At 45.9% G+C, this 20,085-nt stretch overlaps 1 protein-coding gene and 1 pseudogene across 2 annotated transcripts in view; one reads left to right on the top strand and one right to left on the bottom strand.

Annotated features, from left to right (window-relative positions):
- The window catches only part of SAAL1 (serum amyloid A like 1), a 30,296-nt gene extending 19,322 nt beyond the window's left edge, over positions 1-10,974 (top strand). The window contains exons 10-12 of one of the 2 annotated variants that reach the window (XM_075545998.1): positions 1,465-1,652; positions 3,925-4,017; positions 9,083-10,974. In XM_075545998.1, coding sequence (XP_075402113.1) covers positions 1,465-1,652; positions 3,925-4,017; positions 9,083-9,175 — 374 coding nt within the window. In that variant the 3' untranslated portion in view covers positions 9,176-10,974. The remainder of the gene's footprint in view (positions 1-1,464; positions 1,653-3,924; positions 4,018-9,082) is intronic. The other variant, XM_075545999.1, reaches the window with a different exon arrangement.
- Positions 10,975-19,268: 8,294 nt separating this feature from the next.
- LOC142447555 (U7 small nuclear RNA) lies at positions 19,269-19,334 on the bottom strand (annotated as a pseudogene).
- Between the last annotated feature and the right edge of the window lie 751 nt (positions 19,335-20,085).

Consider the following 20,085-nt stretch of genomic DNA (forward strand, 5'->3'; position numbering starts at 1 on the left):
GCCACTGATTTCTTTCTCACCTTTCCCTGCATTCCGCCGAGAATAAGAGCTCTCCAGAGCCAGTGGGCGTGAGAAAGGACAAGAGGGGCTGGTAGAGACTGGTGTGACCTACAGGATGGTCGTGGAATAAAAAGCTCGTGATCTTACTATCAAGACGCCCACTGGATTTTCCTGGATGCTGATTTATTGCTCAGTATCATTTCCATGTATTGTAGAGAAATTTGGTTTGCAAGTGAACTTAAAACTTTTAAAATCTTAATGTTACCGCCCATCTCCCCTCCAAATTAAAAAAGGTTTACCTGGATTTGTCATCAAGCAGAAAGTATAGGCTAGAATCCGTGATTAGTCAGTGTTCTCATATGTAACACATTTTGGGTCTGAGGTTTGGTTTTATGTTCACCTTTGATTATAGGCTAATAGGAATGATGGCTCAGTCCTTAAGACATCATACTGGTGCTTTTATGTATAACTTAATCAAACATCAAATGCTAAAAGCTCTGTTAGATTTTTATTTCTGTAGCTATGAAACCAAATTCTCTTCTTCACATAGCCACCCTGGCTGTGCCTGGTAGGGCCCTGGCTTGCCTCCCTAACCTTGTCTTGCGTTCCTCCTTCTCCTACCCCCACAATCACTAGGCCCAAGCCAGACTAGCTTCCTTCGTAGTCTTCGGACCCTCCGGCATGTTTCTTCTTCGGGCTTGATTTCTCTGGCTTGCTGCATTGCTATTTCTTTAATCTTCAACTTAGCGTCATCTGTCCTCCCCCAAACCCACTAACTTCCAGCTCATTGCCACTCATAGCAACCCTGTAGGACAAAGGAGAATTGCCCCTTTGAGTTTCCAAGACTGTACATGTTTACAGGATTTAATAGCTTTGTCTTTCTCTTACAGACCGGCTACTGGATTTGAACCGCTGACCTGTGGTTAGCAATCCAAAGTTTATCCCATGGTGCCACAAGGGCTCCATTCTCCTGCCTAGCTGCTTTATTTTATCAAAACAATCTCAAACTCACTGCCATCAAGTTGATTCTGACTTGTAATGACACTATAGGACAGGGTAGAACTGCCCCTGTGGGTTTCTGAGACTGTCACTAATGGGAGTAGTGAGCCTCCTTTTTTCCCCCGTAGAGCAGCTGGTGTGTTTGAATTATTCCTTTTGGTTTTAGCAGCCAACTTTAACCACTCTGCTACCAGGACCCCTTATCTTATTACGTACTCCATTTGTTTCCGTCCTAGTGCTTAGCAAAGTCTGAAATGCCCTGTTTTACTTATTTACAAGTATACAAATAGAAACATTTGAAGACTTAGTCCTTGAAGATCTTGTTTACCCCTGTATTTGTAATACCTAACATGTAATGTGTAGTACTAATAGATATTTTAGTCCATATTTGTTGAAGAAGTATGTACACGAAGGAAAAAGTAAAATGAATCTGTCAATCCCATGCCTTTTCTTTTATTTGTACAGTAGCATTTCCGCTGATCGACAGCCTGACTCGGGTCTTAGAAATGCTGCAGCGTTACCAGAAGAAACCCGAGAACTCGAATGGCGATGGGGCTGAGAGGCCTGACTTAAAGGGAGATGATGTACACTGGGACATCTTAAAGGATATTTCATGTGAATTTCTCTCTAATATTCTTCAGGCATTGACAAAGGTATGGAAGATGTCTTTAGCAAAAAGAAAATATGGATTGGTTAATGATCCAAACTTTAGTAGTTTTTTTTAAATATAGGAAAATGGCATTGTTGTAGTACATACCAAACGCGGGGAAAATAGAGAAAAGTAAAATTTATCAACTTCAAGGTTATTATCATAAACCAGCAGGTGTGTGCCTTGGTGTCGTTTCCTTCAGGAATCTGCAAATGCTCCCTTTCTCCTGCCCGGGAGCTCTGGTGACGTGGGGAGCCACATGCGGAGCGACCCGCCCACTGCGCCGCAGTGGGGGCAGAAGATGAAGCTGTTTAAAGCCCTGTGAAGGGCTGAAGTCTTAGACCCCCAGAGGGGCAGTTCTACGCTGTTCTGTCGGGTTGCTATGAGTGGAAATTACTTGATGGCAGTGTTGTCTTATTGATGTAATCCAGTATTTGTAATAGACTACCTTTTATCCTTTACATGATAAGCACTTGACCTGGCTCTCGATCAGCTCACTGAAAAGCATTTTTCTAAGAGTTAGATGACTTACTGTTTGATTTACCAAATAATTGACTTCAAAATTTATCACAGGCTTGTTTTCAAAAAGCAGGGTTTTTTCCCTAAATATGGTTATTGAACTTTAGTGTTTTCTTCCTTTGAACATACTTCTTTTTTTAGTGTATTCTTTTTTTCCATGTATTTTATGTGGTTGACTTGACCTGTGAAGAACATACATTCATCATTGAAATTTTTTAAAGAATATTCCTTAAAACAAGTGTTCGGGACTTCGGGGATGAACCCGCCATGATGTCTCCTACTTCCCTGTCGCATGCCTGTGGCGCGGTCATTGGCCGGGCCTGGTGGCGGAGCCGGCTGTATGTGGTCGGCTCATCACAGGCCGGCAGCTGCTCCTTGGGAGAAAGATGCGGCTTTCTGCTGCTGTAAAGAGTGGCAAACTCAGAGACGCACAGAGGAAGTTCTGCCCTGTCCCGTAGGGTCATTATGAGTCACAATCAACTCGATGGTAGTGAGTTTAAGGTAGACTCACTAACCACTGTATATAATGTCCCTGTAATTTTTATGTTGATAAATTTAACGAGCTCCATATAATTATTATGCTTTACTTAAAAACCAAAAGCAACCTCGCTGCTGTTGAGCTCATTCTGACTCATTGTGACCCTGGAAAGGGTTCCAAGGCTCGGAATCATCACAGGCACAGACAGTTCCATTTCCTCGCTCAGCTGGTGAGTTGGACTGTCGACACTGCAGCTGGCAGGCCAACACATTATTCCTCACTTACTGTATGCGGGCTCTAGGTTCCCAGACGGATTAGGCCTACTGCTCCTTATTCCGGGGCGGGGAGGATTGGCTCAGAGGCCTCCCTCCTCCCGCAGGCCATTCACTTTTGCAGTGTAGCCTGTAAGTAGGATGCAGCGTAGGTTTCAGCTTTTGCAACCCCCCTGGATCATTCCAGTGACCACCCCCTCTTGGGGAAACACTGGTAGGGGCAGTTTCTGAATTTTTTTTACTTCCCTCAATTTACAAACGCTTCGGAAAACAGGTTTGGAGTTGCTGTGTTAGTGTAAGTTGACTTAAGGTTTATCCATTTGGATTATTCATTTGTATGAATTCTTAAATAATTATCTTTTACATATTTAGTGAAAATATTTTTTTTCCTTTGCCATTGCTTTTGTTTTTGGAGAATCGTCGTTGTTAATTTTTCAGTGACTGAAATAGAGGAGGAAGGAATACAGAGAGTATGCCAAGGAGATGTCATTAATATTCATACATGTGATATTGATGGAATTTGAACTTAATCTTGATGAGGCTAGGGAGGTACTGGAGTTTTTTGTTTTAGCAGCAAGTGATTGAGTAAGATTGTTCTAAAAATGAGAGAGGAAGGAATATAGAATCTAGACTGGAGGCTAGGAGACCAATCACTAAATATTTACAGATAATCTGCAGCAATAACCTGAAAAATAATGAGAGCTTAAGCAATAGGAAGTGTGACTGGAGAGGGAGGGTGGGGATGAGAGAGGTTTAGGAGGTGACGTCAGTAGAGTGAATTGAACCCTTGGGAAGTGGGCAATCAGGAAAGACACTGGACTCCAGTGGAGAATGGAGTTGGGTGTGGAAAGAGGAGTGGTGGTGGGGCCTCAGTTTGAGTCATCTGAGATGGCGATGGGGTCAGTAGGGAAATGTGTATACTGATTGATATTTATTCATCTGACTTTTTATTCACTGGTTTAGAAGTTCCCTCTGATGATATTAACTCTTGTGGACCTTTGTTTTAGGAGACTGTGGCCCAGGCTCTAAAGGAGGGCCATTTAAACCAGCACAAGTGTTCCTGCGCGTTTAAGAACCTCCTTCCGTCGTACAGCCCTGTAGTGAGTATGAGTAAATGTTTAGGGGTCAAGTTTAAGAGCATTTTCAAGTAGAATGTTGCTAAGCTAAGCGTATGAACTTTGAGGACATTGTCAACGAAGATGGTACATCCTGTTCAGGGGTCTGGTGCTTATGTTAGATAGATGACTGATTCTTGGGACTGGCCTGAATAACAGCTCACTTCAGAAGGACGGGATCAGCACTGAGTTGACATTTCTCGCTGTGTGGTGGAGGAGTAGGTAACGCAGGCAGAGGCTTCCAAGCGTTTGTAGAAAACTAGGACTAAGAGAGACCGAGAGTTTTTTCCACACACTTTTTGAAGCACCTCGACTGTTGTTAGGTGTCAGTGAGTCCGTTCCCACTGGGCCCGTAAGGACAGTGGGACGAAGCACCGCTCAATCCTGGGCCATCCTCACAGTTGTTCTTACGTGTGAGCCCCTTGTTGTAGCCACCGTGTTAATCCGTCTCTCTGGGGCGCCTCTTTGTCACCGCCCCTCTACTCTACCAAGCATGATCCCTTCCTCAAGGAATTGGTTCTCCTGACAACAAATCCAAAGTACATGAGACCCAGTCGCACCATTCCGAGCTCAAAGGCGCATCCTCTTTCTTCCAAGACAGTTCTGTTTGTTCTTTTGACTGTTCACAGCACTTTCAGTATTCTTCCCCATCGCCATGGTTTAAATCGTCCATTTCTCTGTGGTCTTGGGTTTTCAATGTCCAACTTTCCAGGCATATGAGGCAATGGAAAATGCACCGTAGCACCTTCATCCTCGTTCTCCAGTACTCGAGACGTCTTATGCGCAGACCTACCCAGTGCAGCCTGTCTTTTGATGTCTTCACTGCTGCTTCCATGAGCACTGGTTGTGGATCCAGCCAAGACAAAGTCCCTGAGACAACTTTAACCTTGTCCCCATTTATCGTGATGTTGCCTATTCGTCCAGTTGTGAGGGTTTAGGTCTTCTTTACACTGAGTCATAATCATACTGAAGGCTGCAATTGTTGATTTTCATCAGCCAAGTATTCCAGGCACTTCTCGCTTTCAGCAAGCAAGGTGGTGTCATCTGCATATCTCAGGGTGTTCATAAGTCTTCCTGCAACTCTGATGCCCCCTTCTTCTCCATGGAAGCCAGCTCCTCTGATGATTGTAGGCAGACGGTGTAAGTATGGTGAGAGGATACACTTTTCCCGATTATAAAACCATTCACACAACTGCCTCTTCATCCATGTACAGATTCCTCATGAGCAAAATGAAGTGTTCTGGGATTCCCATTCTTTCTTCTCAAGACTGCCCATAGTTTGTTAAGATTCGCTCAGTTGAATGCCTTTGCTTAGTTAATGAGAAACAAACATCTTTCCATCTGACGTCAGCATGCCTTCTTCTGATTCCAGCCTGAACTCTAGCAGCCCCCTGCCAATGTGCTGCTGCGGCCACTGTTGGATGAGCTTCAGCAGCATTGTACTTGCATGTGCTATTTCCGCATTGTGGGGGGTCATTTGTCTTTGGAATGGGGTCTCTTCCAGGCAGTTGGTCAAGCATCTGTCTTTCAGATTTTTTGGTATAGACGAGGGAGCACTTCCAGTCCTTCATCAGCTACTTGAAACACCATCTATTGCTGAAGCCTGGTTTTAGCGAAGGCTTGCAGTGCACTCTGGACTTCTTCCTTCACTGCCAGTGGTTCTTGCTCATATGCTACCTCTTGAAATGGGTGAATGTGAACTAGTTTTTTTGGTACAGTGACTGCATTCTTTCCATCTTTATTTTTAATCCTCTTATTTCAGGTATTTATTTGGGTATGTTTACACATGGTAGGGGTTTTTTTAAATCATTTTGTTGGGGGCTCATATAACTCTTATCACAATCCAAACATATATCAATTGTATAAAGCACACTTGTACACTCATTACCTTCATCATACTTAAAACGTTTTCTCTCCATGTAAGCCCTTGGCATTAGCTCTTCATTTTTCCCCCTCCCTCATGAGCCCTTGATAATTTATAAGTTATTATTTTGTCATATCTTACACTCTCCAATGTCTCCCTTCACCTACTTTTCTGTTGTCCGTCCCCCAGGGAGGAGGTTATATGTAGATCTCTGTAATTGGTTCCCTCTTTCCACCCCACCCTCCCTCCACCTTCCCGGTATCACCACTCTTTGCACTGGTCCTAAAGGGATCATCCATCCTGGATTCCCTGTGTTTCCAGTTCTCTCTGTACCAGTGTACATCCTTTGATCTAGCCAGATTTGTAAGGTAGAATTGGGATCATGATAGCGGGGGGCGGAGGAAACATTTAGGAACTAGAGGAAAGTTGTATGTTTCATCGTTGCTATACTGCACCCTGACTGGCTTGTCTCTTCCCCATGAGCCTTTGGTAAGGGGATCTCCAATTGCCAAAAGATGGATTTTGGGTCCCCAATCTGCTGTCCCCCCTCATTCACAATGATACGATGTGTTTTTCTTCGATGCCTGATACCTAATCCCTTTGACACTTCGTGATCACACAGGCTGGTGTGCTTCTTCCATGTGGGCTTTGTTGCTTCCGAACTAGATGGCCACTTGTTTACCACACATGGTGGGGGTTTTTTTGTTTTATTTTTTAAATCATTTTTTCTGAGTTCTTACAGCTCTTATCACGCTCCATACATCTGTACATATGTTGCCATCATCCTTTTTAAACCTTTTCTTTCTACATGAGCCCCTGTTATCAGCTAATTTTCCTCCCTCCCTCCCTCATGAACCCTTGATAATTTATACTTTTTTTTTCATGTCTTACACCGAGCACTGTCTTCCTTCACCCACTTTTCTGTTGTCTGTCCCCCTGGGAGAGGGTTATATGTCAATCATTATGATCAGTTCTCCCTTTCTGCCCCCTCCCCCACCACCTTCCCTTCCCCTCCTGGTATAACTAACTTCATTATTGGTCCTGAGGGGTTTATCTGTGCTGGATTCCGTGTTTCCAGCTCTTACCTGTACCAGTGTACATTCTCTGGTCTAGCCAGATTTGTAAGGTGGAATTGGGGTCATGATAGTGGGGGGAATAGGGTGAAGAAGCATTAAAGAACTAGAGGATGTGATAAGAGTTGTATGAGCCCCTAATAAAATGTAAAAAAAAAAAAAAGAACTAGAGGAAAGTTGTATGTTTCATCGGTGCTATACTGCACTCTGACTGGCTCATCTCTTCCTTCTGACCCTTCTGTGAGAGGATGTCCAATTATCTACAGATGGACTTTGGGTCTCCACTCTGCCTTCCCCCTCATTCACATTGACATGATATTTTGTTCTGGGTCTTTGATGCCTGATACTTGATCCCATCGACACCTCTTTCTGTCTTGTTTGATGCTTCCTGCATCATTCAATATTTTGCTTACAGAATCTTTCAATGTTGTACTTCAAAGCTTAATTTTTTTCTTAAGTTCTTTCAGTTGAAGAGATGCAAGCAGGCTCTTCCTTTCTGCTTGGCTAACTCGAGGTCTTTGCACATCTCCATATAATATTTGCCTTTGTCATCTTAAGCTGCCCTTTGAAATTTTCTGTTCAGCGTGTTTCAACTTCATCATGTCTTCCATTTGCCTTTGCTACTCTGATTAATGGCAAGTTTCGGAGTCTCTTCTGACATCCCCTTTGATCCTTTCTTTCCTGTCTTTTTAATGGACTTTTGCTTTCTTCGTGTGTGATGTTCTTGATGTCCTCGCAGAACTGATCGAGTCTTCTGTCATTAGTGTTCCGTGCAGCAACTCTGCTCTGGAGACATTTTCTGAATTCAGGTGGGATAGACTCAAGGCGCTATTTTGGCTCTCATGAACTTGTTTTAATTATTTTAGCTTCAGCCTGAGCTTACCTCTGAGTAACTGGTGGTCTGGCCCACAGCCAGCCCCTGCCCTGTTTTAAGTGCCGACATGGAGCTTCTCCATCTTGTCTCCCCAGAGATGTTAGCAGTTTGACGTCTGCTGGAGAAGTCCATGTGTATAGTGGCCTGTTTGTGTGAAGAAAAGTCGTTCTCTGTGAAGTCGTTGCTCTTGTAAAATTCTGTCACGTGATCTCCAGCCTGTCATCACCAAGGCCATCTTCCGACTACGGCTCTGTCTTCTCTTGCCAACTCTTGCATTCTAAGCGCCAATAATTATCGCTGCATCATCACTGCAGGTTTGATTCATTTCAGGCTTAATGCATTGGTGGAGTTCTCCACTTTCTTCATTACTAGCCTTTGTGGTTGTATTGACTGGATTTTCTTGTATGCCCATAGACATGATGACAGCAGCATTGAATTTCAAGGTACATCTTGATAATGTCCATTTTGTATGGGTCGTGTCCCATCAGCACATGCGAGTGTAAGCCTTTATTCCTGCAGGCTCTGTCGCATTTGCATCCTTGTGGTCAACTTGAGTAGGGCAACGCAGCTCTGCCTCAGTCATGTTGTGAGTCACTCATTCTGAAAGTGTTCTGCGTCTGCCCGGTAGGTTTTCATTGGCTGTTCCACACAAGTGGACAGCTACGCCTTCTTTGTAGACTGTTCTTAGTCCGGAAGCTCTACTGAAACCTGTTGGCTTTAGGTGCATCTGCTGGGATTGGAGATACCAGTGACACAGCTTTTCAGTAACACACAAGCCTCCACAGGATGGCAAAGGGACACACAAGTGGCCGCCTTGATTCTTGGGAGTCTTCCGATTATTCAAGAGGCATTTTTTCTGTTACCAGTAGCATTAAGTTGCTGTGAAGTTTATACCTACAAACACCAGACAATTCCAAATGAAGACGAGTTAGAGGGAAATAAAGCACAGAATGTTGAAAACAAAGGAGGAACTCCAGAGATGGACTCTCGGCAGGCGGGGTGGGGGGGGGGGCTGCAGTGAAGGATAAGTTCTGGCTTAAGAGCAAAAGGAGAATGATGAGGGATGGTCATTTGATGGTGCTGCAGAGGAGGTTCAGGAAGGACCATTGCTGCCCTCTGGCGGTTCATTGGCACTTAGCCATTGGACGGTTAGACAGCGCAGGTGGAACAATCTGATAGTAATATCGAACCACCTCTCTCTCCACCTGTATTTACTTGCTTCTTTTGTTGGACTCACAGGTGGAAGACTTCCTTAAAGTCCTACATGATGTTGATAAGACCCTTGCTGATGAATTGAAGAAAAGCTTCCCAAGTTTGAAGGATTCGACTTAAAAATCGAATTGGAGTTTTCTCTGCCCACGAAATCAACCTCATTTTCCTTCCAGACACTTGAAAATGACATAAGGGAAACAGCCATAATCGTCTGCTGTTACACTCCTGCCCGTCTTGCCCCCGTGCTCTGTCACACACTTTCCTGAGCATTAGAATCTGGTGCTCAGCTCCTCATCACTTTCTACTTCCCAGCAAACCACCAGCAGCCCCGTGTTCTCTGCACGAAGAGCAGAAAGATGTAAAGCTACTTGGAGGAGTCGGCGAGGGCTAACTCGTGCACTCTGACTTCTAAGGAGACTTGGATTTGCTACCAGTGCACTCAGCTGCGCTAGCGGAACCCTCCGCCGGCGGCGTCGACTGATAGCTTCGCCGGCTCTGATGCAGTGGTCCAGAGCTGCATGGTCCAGGCCCCTGACTCCTTTCCCTGTCCACCTGGCCTGCCAGGTAGGCCTTGTGTGGATGTTCGTTGTCATGGTTACAGAGGCTCCCCTCTCTGGGAGGAACAACGAGAAAAAGGGCAAGCGGCGTTTAGAGTGTTGTACCCCGTGGCTTAGTGTTTTGTTTTTTCCAATGCAGACTTTTCCTTCCGACCCTGAGAGAAAGCAAGGCTGTCAAGCCCAGTGTTTGGCGTGGCTGGCCACCCTGCCGCAGCAATTTTATGAGTGGGGTTTATGTCGGGTTTACGCCAACTTGTTGGTAACTGCTTAGAAGTTACTGCTGTTGGTTTTACTGCACTTCAGTAAAATGAGTGCTCAGGACTTTTGAGTGGAGATTGAGGAACTGTGACAGCTTCTGAATGTCTCACCCACTCTGCTAGACATGACTCCCACAGGTGCTTCCTCGCGACCCGTGTCCAGAGAGTTCATTGCTATACTTAGCAGCAGCAGCCAGCTCGTGTGACTGTAATTAGTAAAGTAGAACATGCCAGTGTGAAAAGCCAAGCCCGCTGCACCTCTCTTCAGCGGCCGACCCTGCGGCACACTTGTTCCCCTGTGCGCCTCTTGATAGTAAACACTCAGGCGACTCTATTATGGACAGCAAATAACACATTGTCTAGTTTGGAAGGTAACTCTTGAAAGCGCCATTGCTGAGGAAAAAGGAACAGTAAAGGTCAAAGCTTAGAGTTGAAACTCTCAATTGATGGATTTACCAGGTGTGTATTTGTATGTCTTTGAGTGACACTGTCCTAAACTATAGGTCAGTGGTTTTTGTTTTGTTTTATAATCATTTTATTGGGGGCTCTTACAGCTCTTGTTACAGTCCATACATCAATTGTGTCCGACATATTCGTACATATATTCCATCGTTCTTTTCTAGACATCCACTGTCCATTGAGCCCTTGGGATCCGCTCCTCTTTTTTTCCCAACCCCCAGCTCTCCTGGCCCCCTGATAGTATGTAGATTGATTGTGGGACTTTTGTGAACATGAGATTTCAAAGGCCCAGTGGAACCACTCTTCTGCCGATTTTAAAAGCCTCATGCTGCTTATCCTGGAAGTTTAAAGTTGTTAAGTTGCAAATGTACGTCATGTGGTCAGCTTTGCTTGCCTGTGTGCTCAGAGAGCTCACCTTCCCGCCCCTGCGAGAGCCTGCTTTGAAAGGGGGAGCGCAGCACCTTGGATGTCTGAGGGAGGGGAGCCACCATGGCGAGATGGGTGCCCAGCAGACAGGTTTTTCATGTCGGCCGCTGCCCTGCACTTTGTGACTTCTTACTCCTATGACATTACGAGGTGGTATTTTTATATGTTTAAAAACTCCCTGAATCAACAGATAATAAAGTGGTTTTTGTTAAATTACAAAGCATCATTAATTGTTTAAAAACTTTTTAAAGTGCTACAATATGAAGAATCCAGCCCCAAATCCCCTACATCAGACTTTGAAATTTTTTTAATACTTGAATCGGTTGGATTGAAATTTTTGAAATGGTGTTTTTCAAGAAGCATAAATATGAAATTTGGAAACTTGTGAGTACAGATTCATTAGAAATTCATTGCTTTCCTGTACTATTTTGCTGAGGAAGCAAAGAATTACAAGAGGAATTTGAGTTAATATTTGTCATGGGCTAAGCATGAAGGGCTTGAAAATGTTTGTCCACAGCAAGGAAGAGTGAAGAAAGAAAACCAAAAGCTCCAGGGACACAGTTCACAGGACCCGTGGCCCATGTCAAACTCGGCTACCATGTCCTGACACCAGAGGAACTAGGTGGTGCCTGGCTGCCACTGCTGCCCACTCTGGAAAAGAATCACACCAGGAGGTCCTCAAACTCTGAATCAGAATCATTAACACTGACAGAACCTCTCAGATGGGCTCTTAGTCAGCCTGTAAGCTTGGAACTCAGCCATTTGAGCCAGGCCATAGACAAGTGTACAAGGTGAAAAGTACCCCAGGGGAGTCTGCACTCCTGAAAGCCATGGTCAACGGTCAGAAGGAGGCCTGGGGAGGCCGGGGGACTAGACAGGGAGGAAATGAGGGGAGCGTGGGAACATTGTGGGGTTTCAGATAACATGAACCACAATGTGTCTGAATGGTTGGATGGGAAACATTTGCTCAGCCCTACTAGGAAGTTACAAACTATGTAGCCGATGACATAGAGTGACCTTCGTTGTCTTTGCTGCCTTGACAAGGAGGCTTTTATCACGGGGAGTGTTAGTGACTCCTACCCAGGTAGAAAACGTGATGTACAAGGGGGCTTCAAGAAGTTCATGGAAATGATGAACTACAAATAGAATGGGATGTTTCCAGCCGTTTGGAAACCCCTTCATGCGTTTGAGCCCCTTTTACTAACAAAAGCCTCTGTTGGTCTTTCGTGACGTATTTTGTCGGTAGAGAAGCAGCATTGTAGAATTTTAAATGTGGACAGATAATTGGAAATGACCAGTGTTTGCTCATCGGTCCAGCCCTCAAGCAGATGCCAGGGGAGACGGGGCGGGTGGGGGGAACCCCTACTGGCCTTTGCAGCTCTCACTCACCGCGCTCCTCCATGGTTGGCTGCCTCAAATTCCCTCATTGGGTGGAGTCTTCTGCATCCCTAACGTGTTGTGAAGCACCTTAATTTGCTCCAAGTCCCCTTTGCTTAAATTTGCACAGCTCTGGGAATGTTGTAATGTAAAAGCTCAACTTCCATGGGTTTCTAGTTGTTTTGAAAGCCAAAAATTGTGGACTACTAGCCGCTCCTAAGGAGAAGTGGTAGAATAGTTATGCCTTGGGCAGTCCTGTCCTGTCGGGTCCTGTCCTCTAGGGGCGCTATGAGCCGGCATGGACTCATGGCAGTGTGGGAACCCACGCCTTTCCCATAAAGAATTACTTCTACCCTGTCCTGGATGGTCACTATGAGTTGATACTTGACTCGATAGCAGTGAGTTTGGGTTGTTTTGTTTTGCTTTTTGAGGCAACTTCCTCACACCATGGTCACTGTGTCTGCAAAGATAGCTTCTTAACACCAACAATAAACACGCAAAAGCTGAGACCGGTGTAAAATAGAAGCCCGAGAAGAATGACATTGCAAAGGTTTTAAACTGACAGTGATGGGACAGTGGTGGACAGCTGGCAGGCAAACACGGCAGTCGCGTGGAATTCGGGTGCTCACAGGTCTGCTCTGTCGTCCACCACAGGTGGCCAAGTGGTCAGACTACCCTGACCGACAGAATGTTACCGACCTGGGAAGCCATGCCAGCCCGTTGAGTTCCAGCTCTCACTGGTTTCGCTACAGTAGGGTTCTCGGAAAACTTGTGGAAAGGCGGAGTGAAGAGACAAATGGCATTTCCTCTGAGTTTCTCTGAAGGCCTTGCCTGGTGTACCCACAACTACCCTTTCTTAACAGCTGCACTGCCCCTGGATGCCTGTGTCCTCATTTTACTCTGGTTGTGCAGTGCTGTAAGAAAGTGCCAGCCTGGAAAGGAGATCTTGTCCCCAGTAGGTGGCACCAGGGCCTGCTGCTTCAAGTCCGTGTGTCACTCAGTAAAATCAGGGTCCCTGCTGCCACCAGGGCCTGCTGCTTCAAGTCCGTGTGTCACTCAGTGAAATCAGGGTCCCTGCTGCCAGGCCTCAAGCCTGTGGGGGCCAGCAGAGCACACCAGCCGCCCTTCCTGTCACTTTGAGATTAAGTTCTCTGGCCTTCCTCACTGTGTTCTCGGTACTTCTCCAAGACCAAGATGCTGAAACTGTGTTATTGGCGCCTAGCCCACACGTCACCCAATTCAATAGTTCAATCATCAAGAAGAACGGTACAATCATTACCATAATACTTCTCTAAATCTGAGAGGGAATCTTGCCAAGCTACTGATTAGGCAGTTGTGGGTCCCTTGACCGCCCTATGGATGAGTGACTTTGGCCTAGTACTCATCATTGGTACAATCAGTGTACTAAAGTGAACGTGAACTTGCCAAAGGGCACAGAAGGGTATGGTAGACATCAGACCTCCACGCCAAGTCAGAGAAGCGGCCACCATTTAGTGGGGCTTACTATGTGCCAGGTACTCCAGGAGGGCTCCACACTGGTTATTTTATTTAATCTTGTGATAGTAATCCCACACCGTAATGACCATTTTACAGATGGGCTTGATTCATTAGCTGACCCAAGTTTACAAAGGTAGAAATAGCTGATGCAGGTGGAAGAGATAGCTGCAGGACTCGTGGCAGGTCACTGCTGAGTGGGACCCTGAAAGCAGTGAGAAGCTGATGTGTCCCGAGCCCACTCTGGACTCGTCCGCAGGAGGAAGGAGCCGAGAGACTGAAGTCGTAGACTCGATGGGACATGGTGGTTGATTTGAAGCGAGGGAGAATAAAGAGTATCAGGTAATTTTCAGATTTCTGACTGGATGATGGTGTCATTCTGACAGACGTCACCCGGTGGAAGGTGTGTGCTGTTTTTGTAGGAGGTTCACACGGGCTGAGCTTACAAGGAAGCAGTATAACAAGACGCTGCACATCCAGCTGACCAATCTCACCTTTGACAGTGGCGGTCCCAGTGAAGGCTTTGGGAGGCGGATTGTCACTGGGGACCCAGAGCCGCCAGCCTTCTAACAGGAAGATGCTCTTACCGGGACCTGACCTTTTATACCCGTGTTTCGGCAGTTAGTTATGGCACTGTGGAAGCCATATTTAAAAAAAAGTAGAGCATATTGTCTATGAAATATTATTCTGATGATGATAAAATTTGAAAAAAGTATTGACAAGAAGTTGGTTGCATGTGAATAGTGAAAATGACCAACCTGTGATCCAGGATTGGTATTACTTTGACCAAGTCATTTAGCCTTTCTGAGAATCCTCTACCAAGGATGTTCAACCTGCCTACCTCACAGGATCAGTGCACATGCGGCATTAGATCTAGCTCCTATGCAAAGGCTGCGGGAACGGTCAAGGTCGGCACGATTCCAACACTAAGGAGCTTCCAAACACTAATCCTTGCTTCCAGGGAAGTCTGATTTCCGGTGATCTCATCAAGGTGATACTTAGGGCGCATTATAATTGACTGAGTTTTAGAACTTTTTGATGAGACCTAAGCAATCTACTTGCACAGTATCTGGACATTCTACCACCACATTCCTTTTTCACTTGAGATCTCTCGGCGACGATGGACTGTCCTCAGCATTCATTGCCAATCTGAGTTTTTCTAGAACATCAAGGGCTCTTAGCTTGGGTCTTACTGTGTACTTCTTGGTGGCCTTCCTTGTGAAGTGGGTTTAAATGAACTTTTAAGCACCAGCCTCCCATATTCCACTTCTGGGGCTACAGCAGAAATTTTTAAACAGCAAAAAACTTTCCTGCTTTCTACTACACCTTGTTCATTATTATGTTGCTCTTGTATCAATACTGGGCTTATTGACTTGCAGCCTGTTTGATAGTTGAAGCCTTACCGGACCATCTGCCAAACCTAATGGTGGAAAAGCTTTGCTCTATTACTGTAATGAAATCACTAAAATCATTTCCTGTTCCCGGCCCTGTTCAGATCTTCTATCTCCTGTCAACAAGAGGATATTAAAATGCTCAGCAGAGTCCACACGGCCTTTTCATCCCGCTCCACGGTGAAGCTCATGGGTTTGTGTTTTAGTGTTGGATATAGTGAATAATCGGTGACATCAGCTTTTTGTAATAAAAGACGACTGTTTATTAAACTCCCTTTCTCTAACTGTTTTTCCTGTGACCTCATGGGATCTGTTGATAATTACTTTTGTGGGTTTTCCCCCTTTACCATTCAGGGTTTTTATGATTGGGGGAGAGAGTGAATCATTTGGAGAATAGCCCTTTCTCAGAAGTGACACCTTCCTGTTCAGGCCCATTGTCCATGCAGACTCCAGTACCCAGGTGGTCTACAGAGGAAGAAAAGGCTTTCCTGTTGTCCAGGAGGAGGTTGACTTCCTGACGTGTGGGCAGGCCTCCTGGGAGGAAGGAATGTTGAGAGTACAGTGGATAAATGGGTGACATTTACTTACCATATTTACGTACCGTAGCCCCCAATTCGAGAGAATGTGCCTACAATGGCTTTATTATGTCAATGGCTTATCTGATTTGGGATGATGCCTGTTGATCCAGTACCATCTGAGGAGTTTGGCATCTGGAAATTCACTCATATCTGTTTGGGCGAAGACTGATGGGGAAGTGGTGGTAAGCTTTTCCTACGTAGAATCTAGGGACAAAGATTCTCTTGGCCAATAAAGCCCTTTGGGGGGGAAACTTGTCTTTTTACTCCTCTTTCATAGAGAAGTCTACACATTCATTATTGGGAAAACTCAACTGCCACTGCCCTTCAGTCCGTTCCGACTCATAGTGACCCTATAAGACAGGCGGACTGCCCCTCTGGGTCTTCGAGGTGGTGACTATTTTTTTAAACATTTTATTAGGGGCTCATACAACTCTGATCACAATCCATGCATATACATACATCAATTGTATAAAGCACATCCGGACATTCTTTGCCCTAATCATTTTATTTTTTTTTCTTTTCTTTTTTTACATTTTATTAGGGGCTCATACAACTCTTATCACAATCCACACATATACATAAACATCAATTGTATAAAGCACATCCGTACATTCTTTGCCCTAATCACTCTCAAAGCATTTGCTCTCCACTTAAGCCCTCTGCATCAGGTCCTCTTTTTTTCCCCCTCCCTCCCCGCTCCTGCCTCCCTCATGAGCCCTTGATAATCCACAGATTGTTATTTTGTCATATCTTGCCCTATCCGGAGTCTCCCTCCCCCCCTTCTCTGCCGTCCATCTCCCAGGGAGGAGGTCACATGTGGATCCTTTAAATCAGTTCCCCCTTTCCAACCCACTCACCCTCCACTCTCCCAGCCTCGCCCCTCACACCCCTGGTCCTGAAGGTATCGTCCACCCTGGATTCCCTGTGCCCCCAGCTCCCATATGCACCAGTGTACAATCTCTGCCCTATCCAGTCCTGCAAGGTAGAATTCGGATCATGGTAGTTGGGGGGAGGAAGCATCCAGGATCTGGGGGAAAGCTGTGTTCTTCATCGGTACTACATCGCACCCTGACTGACCCGTCTCCTCTCCTAAACCCCTCTGTGAGGGGATGAGGTGGTGACCCTTTAATGGGAGTAGAAAATCTCATTTTCCCCCAGGACAGCAGCTGGTGCTTCGAACTGCTGACTTTGTGGTCAGCAGCCCAACAGTTACCACTACGCATCAGGGGTCCCCCAAGGTTGACATTTGGGGGGGGGGCAAAATCTGTGTGGGTCTTGGAAGGCAGTCCCTAAATTCAATTCTTTAATTAGGGGTAGTGGTTATGTGTTGGGTTGCGATCCGCATGGTTAGCAGTTTGAAACCACCAGCAGCTCCCTGGGAGAAAGACTGGACTCTCCACTCCCATCAACAGTTCCAGCCTCAGTCACGCACGGGAGGTCGCTGTGAGTCAGCGAAGGAATTCATCTTTGTCTTAGGTTTGCACAAGCCACTTCTCAGTTTGCCCCAAATGACCTGTGGGAGGAGGATGGCATCCAATATGTAATGTAATTCAGTTCCTGGGAAGAGGGAGTTACAGTCTTGCAGACCCGAAGAGGTCATTCTGCCCTATCAGTTGCTATGAGTTGGAATCGATTTAATAGCAGTGAGAGAAGGGGGCGGGGGGGGGGACTTCCTGCTCTCAATGCACCCCTTTGTTTCTTACCTGCATCTTGTGATAATCTAGTCTTAAAAGATCCAGAGTTCATATTTTCAGACGTTCCTTGAGGGACCTGACTTCGAGTCTCTTAGTAGATTTTCCCATCACTTTATACTTGAACATATTTTAATGTGGGTTGGCCGGTGTTCACTTTGGAGCAGTGGTTCTCAACCTGTGGGTCGTGACCCCTTTGGGGGTATCCTTTCACAGGGGTCACCCGATTCATAACAGCAAAATCATAGTGATAAAGTAACAACAAAAATAATGTTATGGTTGGGGGGCGGTCACCGCAACATGAGGAACCATCTTGAAGGGTGGCGGCATTTGGAAGGTTGAGAACCGCAGCTCTAGAGCAACTGTGGGAAAACACAGCCCCCTGAACAACTCTGGAGGACTCTCCTGGTTGTTTTGCCTTGTGAGAAGTTGCCGCGGCTGCACCCTGGGGACGGGTGACCCCAGGGCAACCAGGAGGGTGGCACTGCAGGAGCCCTTGGAGGAGCGTGCCGGCTGCTCTGTCACTGAGAGCTGGTTCTCATTGAGGAAGACAGTAGTTTTCTGTAATCACACCATCAAGGTTGCTCCGCACCCAGAGCTTTCTCAAACTTGACACAAGCAAAATTCATTGAAAAGGGGGGAAAAAAGGCCTCTTTTTCCTCTTCCTTCTCCTTTCCAAGTCTCTTTTTTAGAGACAGGATGAGGAAGCAATTGATTTGTTGTCAGTGGCCACCTACCTGCTCGTTTTCTTTTGCAATATGGATATAAAGAACCAGAAGAAGCGATTGGAGGGTGGGGAAGCAGTGGGCAGAGGGAGCAAGGTCCAGCTGTGCTTGGACAGCTCAGAACAGAACAGGACCTGGCCGGTGGACCTGGGAGACATGTCCTGGACCTCCTGAGGAGCCTGGACATCTGGTCCTGAAAATCAGCGCAGAGAGGAAGGGTGTTTTGTAGCTGATGTGAGATGGTGGATTGGTCTTGTTCGGTGCCAGCGAGCCAGTTCTTACAGCCACTGTCTGCACAACAGAATGAAGCCATGCCCAGTCCTGGGCCACCCTCACAGTCGTGTCCTGCCTGAGTCCATTGTGCAGCCACTGTCAATACATTCACGGCGGGTCTTCCTCTCTTGCATGCACTCTACAAAGCCAGGTTCCAGGGACTGGTTTCGGATTACATGTACAGAAGATGTGAGACAAGCTTTGCCGTCCTACATCGAAGAAGCCTTCTGGCTGTACTTTCTACAAGACAGATGGGTTTTCTTGGCAGTCCTTGGCACTTGCAATGCTCTTCACCAGCGCCACCATTCAGAGGCACCAATTCTTCCCTGGTCTTCCGTAGTCAGTGGCCAGCTTTCCCGTGCATGTGAGCCATTGAAAATACCACAACTTAGGTCAAATGCACCTGAGTCCTCAAAGTGACATCCTTGCTCTGATGCTTTAGAGAGGTCGTGTGCAGTACAGTCGCCCACAGGCATATGCTGCTTGATGCTTTGGCTGCTTCTTCTCTGGGGTTGAGTATACCTTGAAGGAAAATAAACCTTGACAACTTCAATCTTTGCTCTGTTTACCGTGATGTTGTCTACTGGCCCAGTTGTTAAGTATACTCTATACTGAAGGCTGTAGCTGCATTCTTAATCAGTGTTTCAAGTTCTCTTCACTCAACAAGCAAGGTTGTGTCATTGTTTACATCTGTCACCTCAGAGGCGCTGCCATGAGCTCACTACTGTCATCTGTTGGTGAAAATACAAAGGTGAAGATTCAAGATAGAAAAGAAAGCTGTTTAATAATTACTCAGTTCATGAGTTTTTGAAAGTCAAGGCCCATGTCACTTCTGAAGTGATGCGCTTCCACCTGTGTGAGCTATAACCTAATTCAGGTGAATGGCTCCCTGGAGGCATGTCTTGTGGGTGGATAGCTCCCTGAAGTTCATATACTGTCCCGCACACTTCCACCACTCCCCACCCTCCATGATTATTTTTTTTTCTTGGGTTTTCCGGAAAAACAACAACAGAAAACCTGCCAGACAAATTTTAAAAGAGCTGTAACACTACTCTCCCTCCATGATTATTAAGGATGTTCACATTCCTTGACACTTAAAAACACAAGCAAATAAATGCTGACCCTGCTCCTCATGTAGACTTTTACCTCCCAATCCACCCTAGGGCTTGGCCATAACCCACCTGCTGAGAAAGAGACCGCTCACTTGTAGCTTTCTCAAGCTGCCTGAAGTTTCTGGGTACTATTAATGTCCAGTTGAGGAGTACTGGGTCCATGGCTAAGCAAGATGGGAGCCAGAGTAGAGGTGAAAGGGAGGGAAGTACTGATTTCAGGAGGCTGGAGGAATGATGTGAAAGAAAGCTGAAAATCCTGCATTTTTCTTACCTGCACTACACAACATCAGATGATGGCCAAAAGACTTACACTCTGGAAAGAGGGCAGAATTGGTACCCACTCTGAGGTTTCCGACGCATGTGCCTGGGCACCATCTGATAGAGATGCAAAGGAAGGTGGAGACCATTTAGCCAGAAACCTTTGATTCTTGGACCAGAGTCCAATGACATGGAATTGGATATTCCAAGTATTCATTTTCCTGCTACAAACAGCCATGGGTTCCAGAGAAAGCTCAGATTCATTATGGATACATTGAAACTTAGCGTTTCTCTCAGTCGCAGAATAACAGGGAATTGTATTTGGAGCGCCTCCAATATGGGGAAAGCGTCAGAGGAGAGGAAGTTGCCACTGTTTGAGCAGGTAGGGGAGAACCTGTGCAGACTTCTTTAGAATCCCGACGGTGAGATATA

The sequence above is a fragment of the Tenrec ecaudatus genome, chromosome 4 (assembly GCF_050624435.1).
Source record: "Tenrec ecaudatus isolate mTenEca1 chromosome 4, mTenEca1.hap1, whole genome shotgun sequence".
Taxonomy (NCBI): Eukaryota; Metazoa; Chordata; class Mammalia; order Afrosoricida; family Tenrecidae; genus Tenrec; species Tenrec ecaudatus.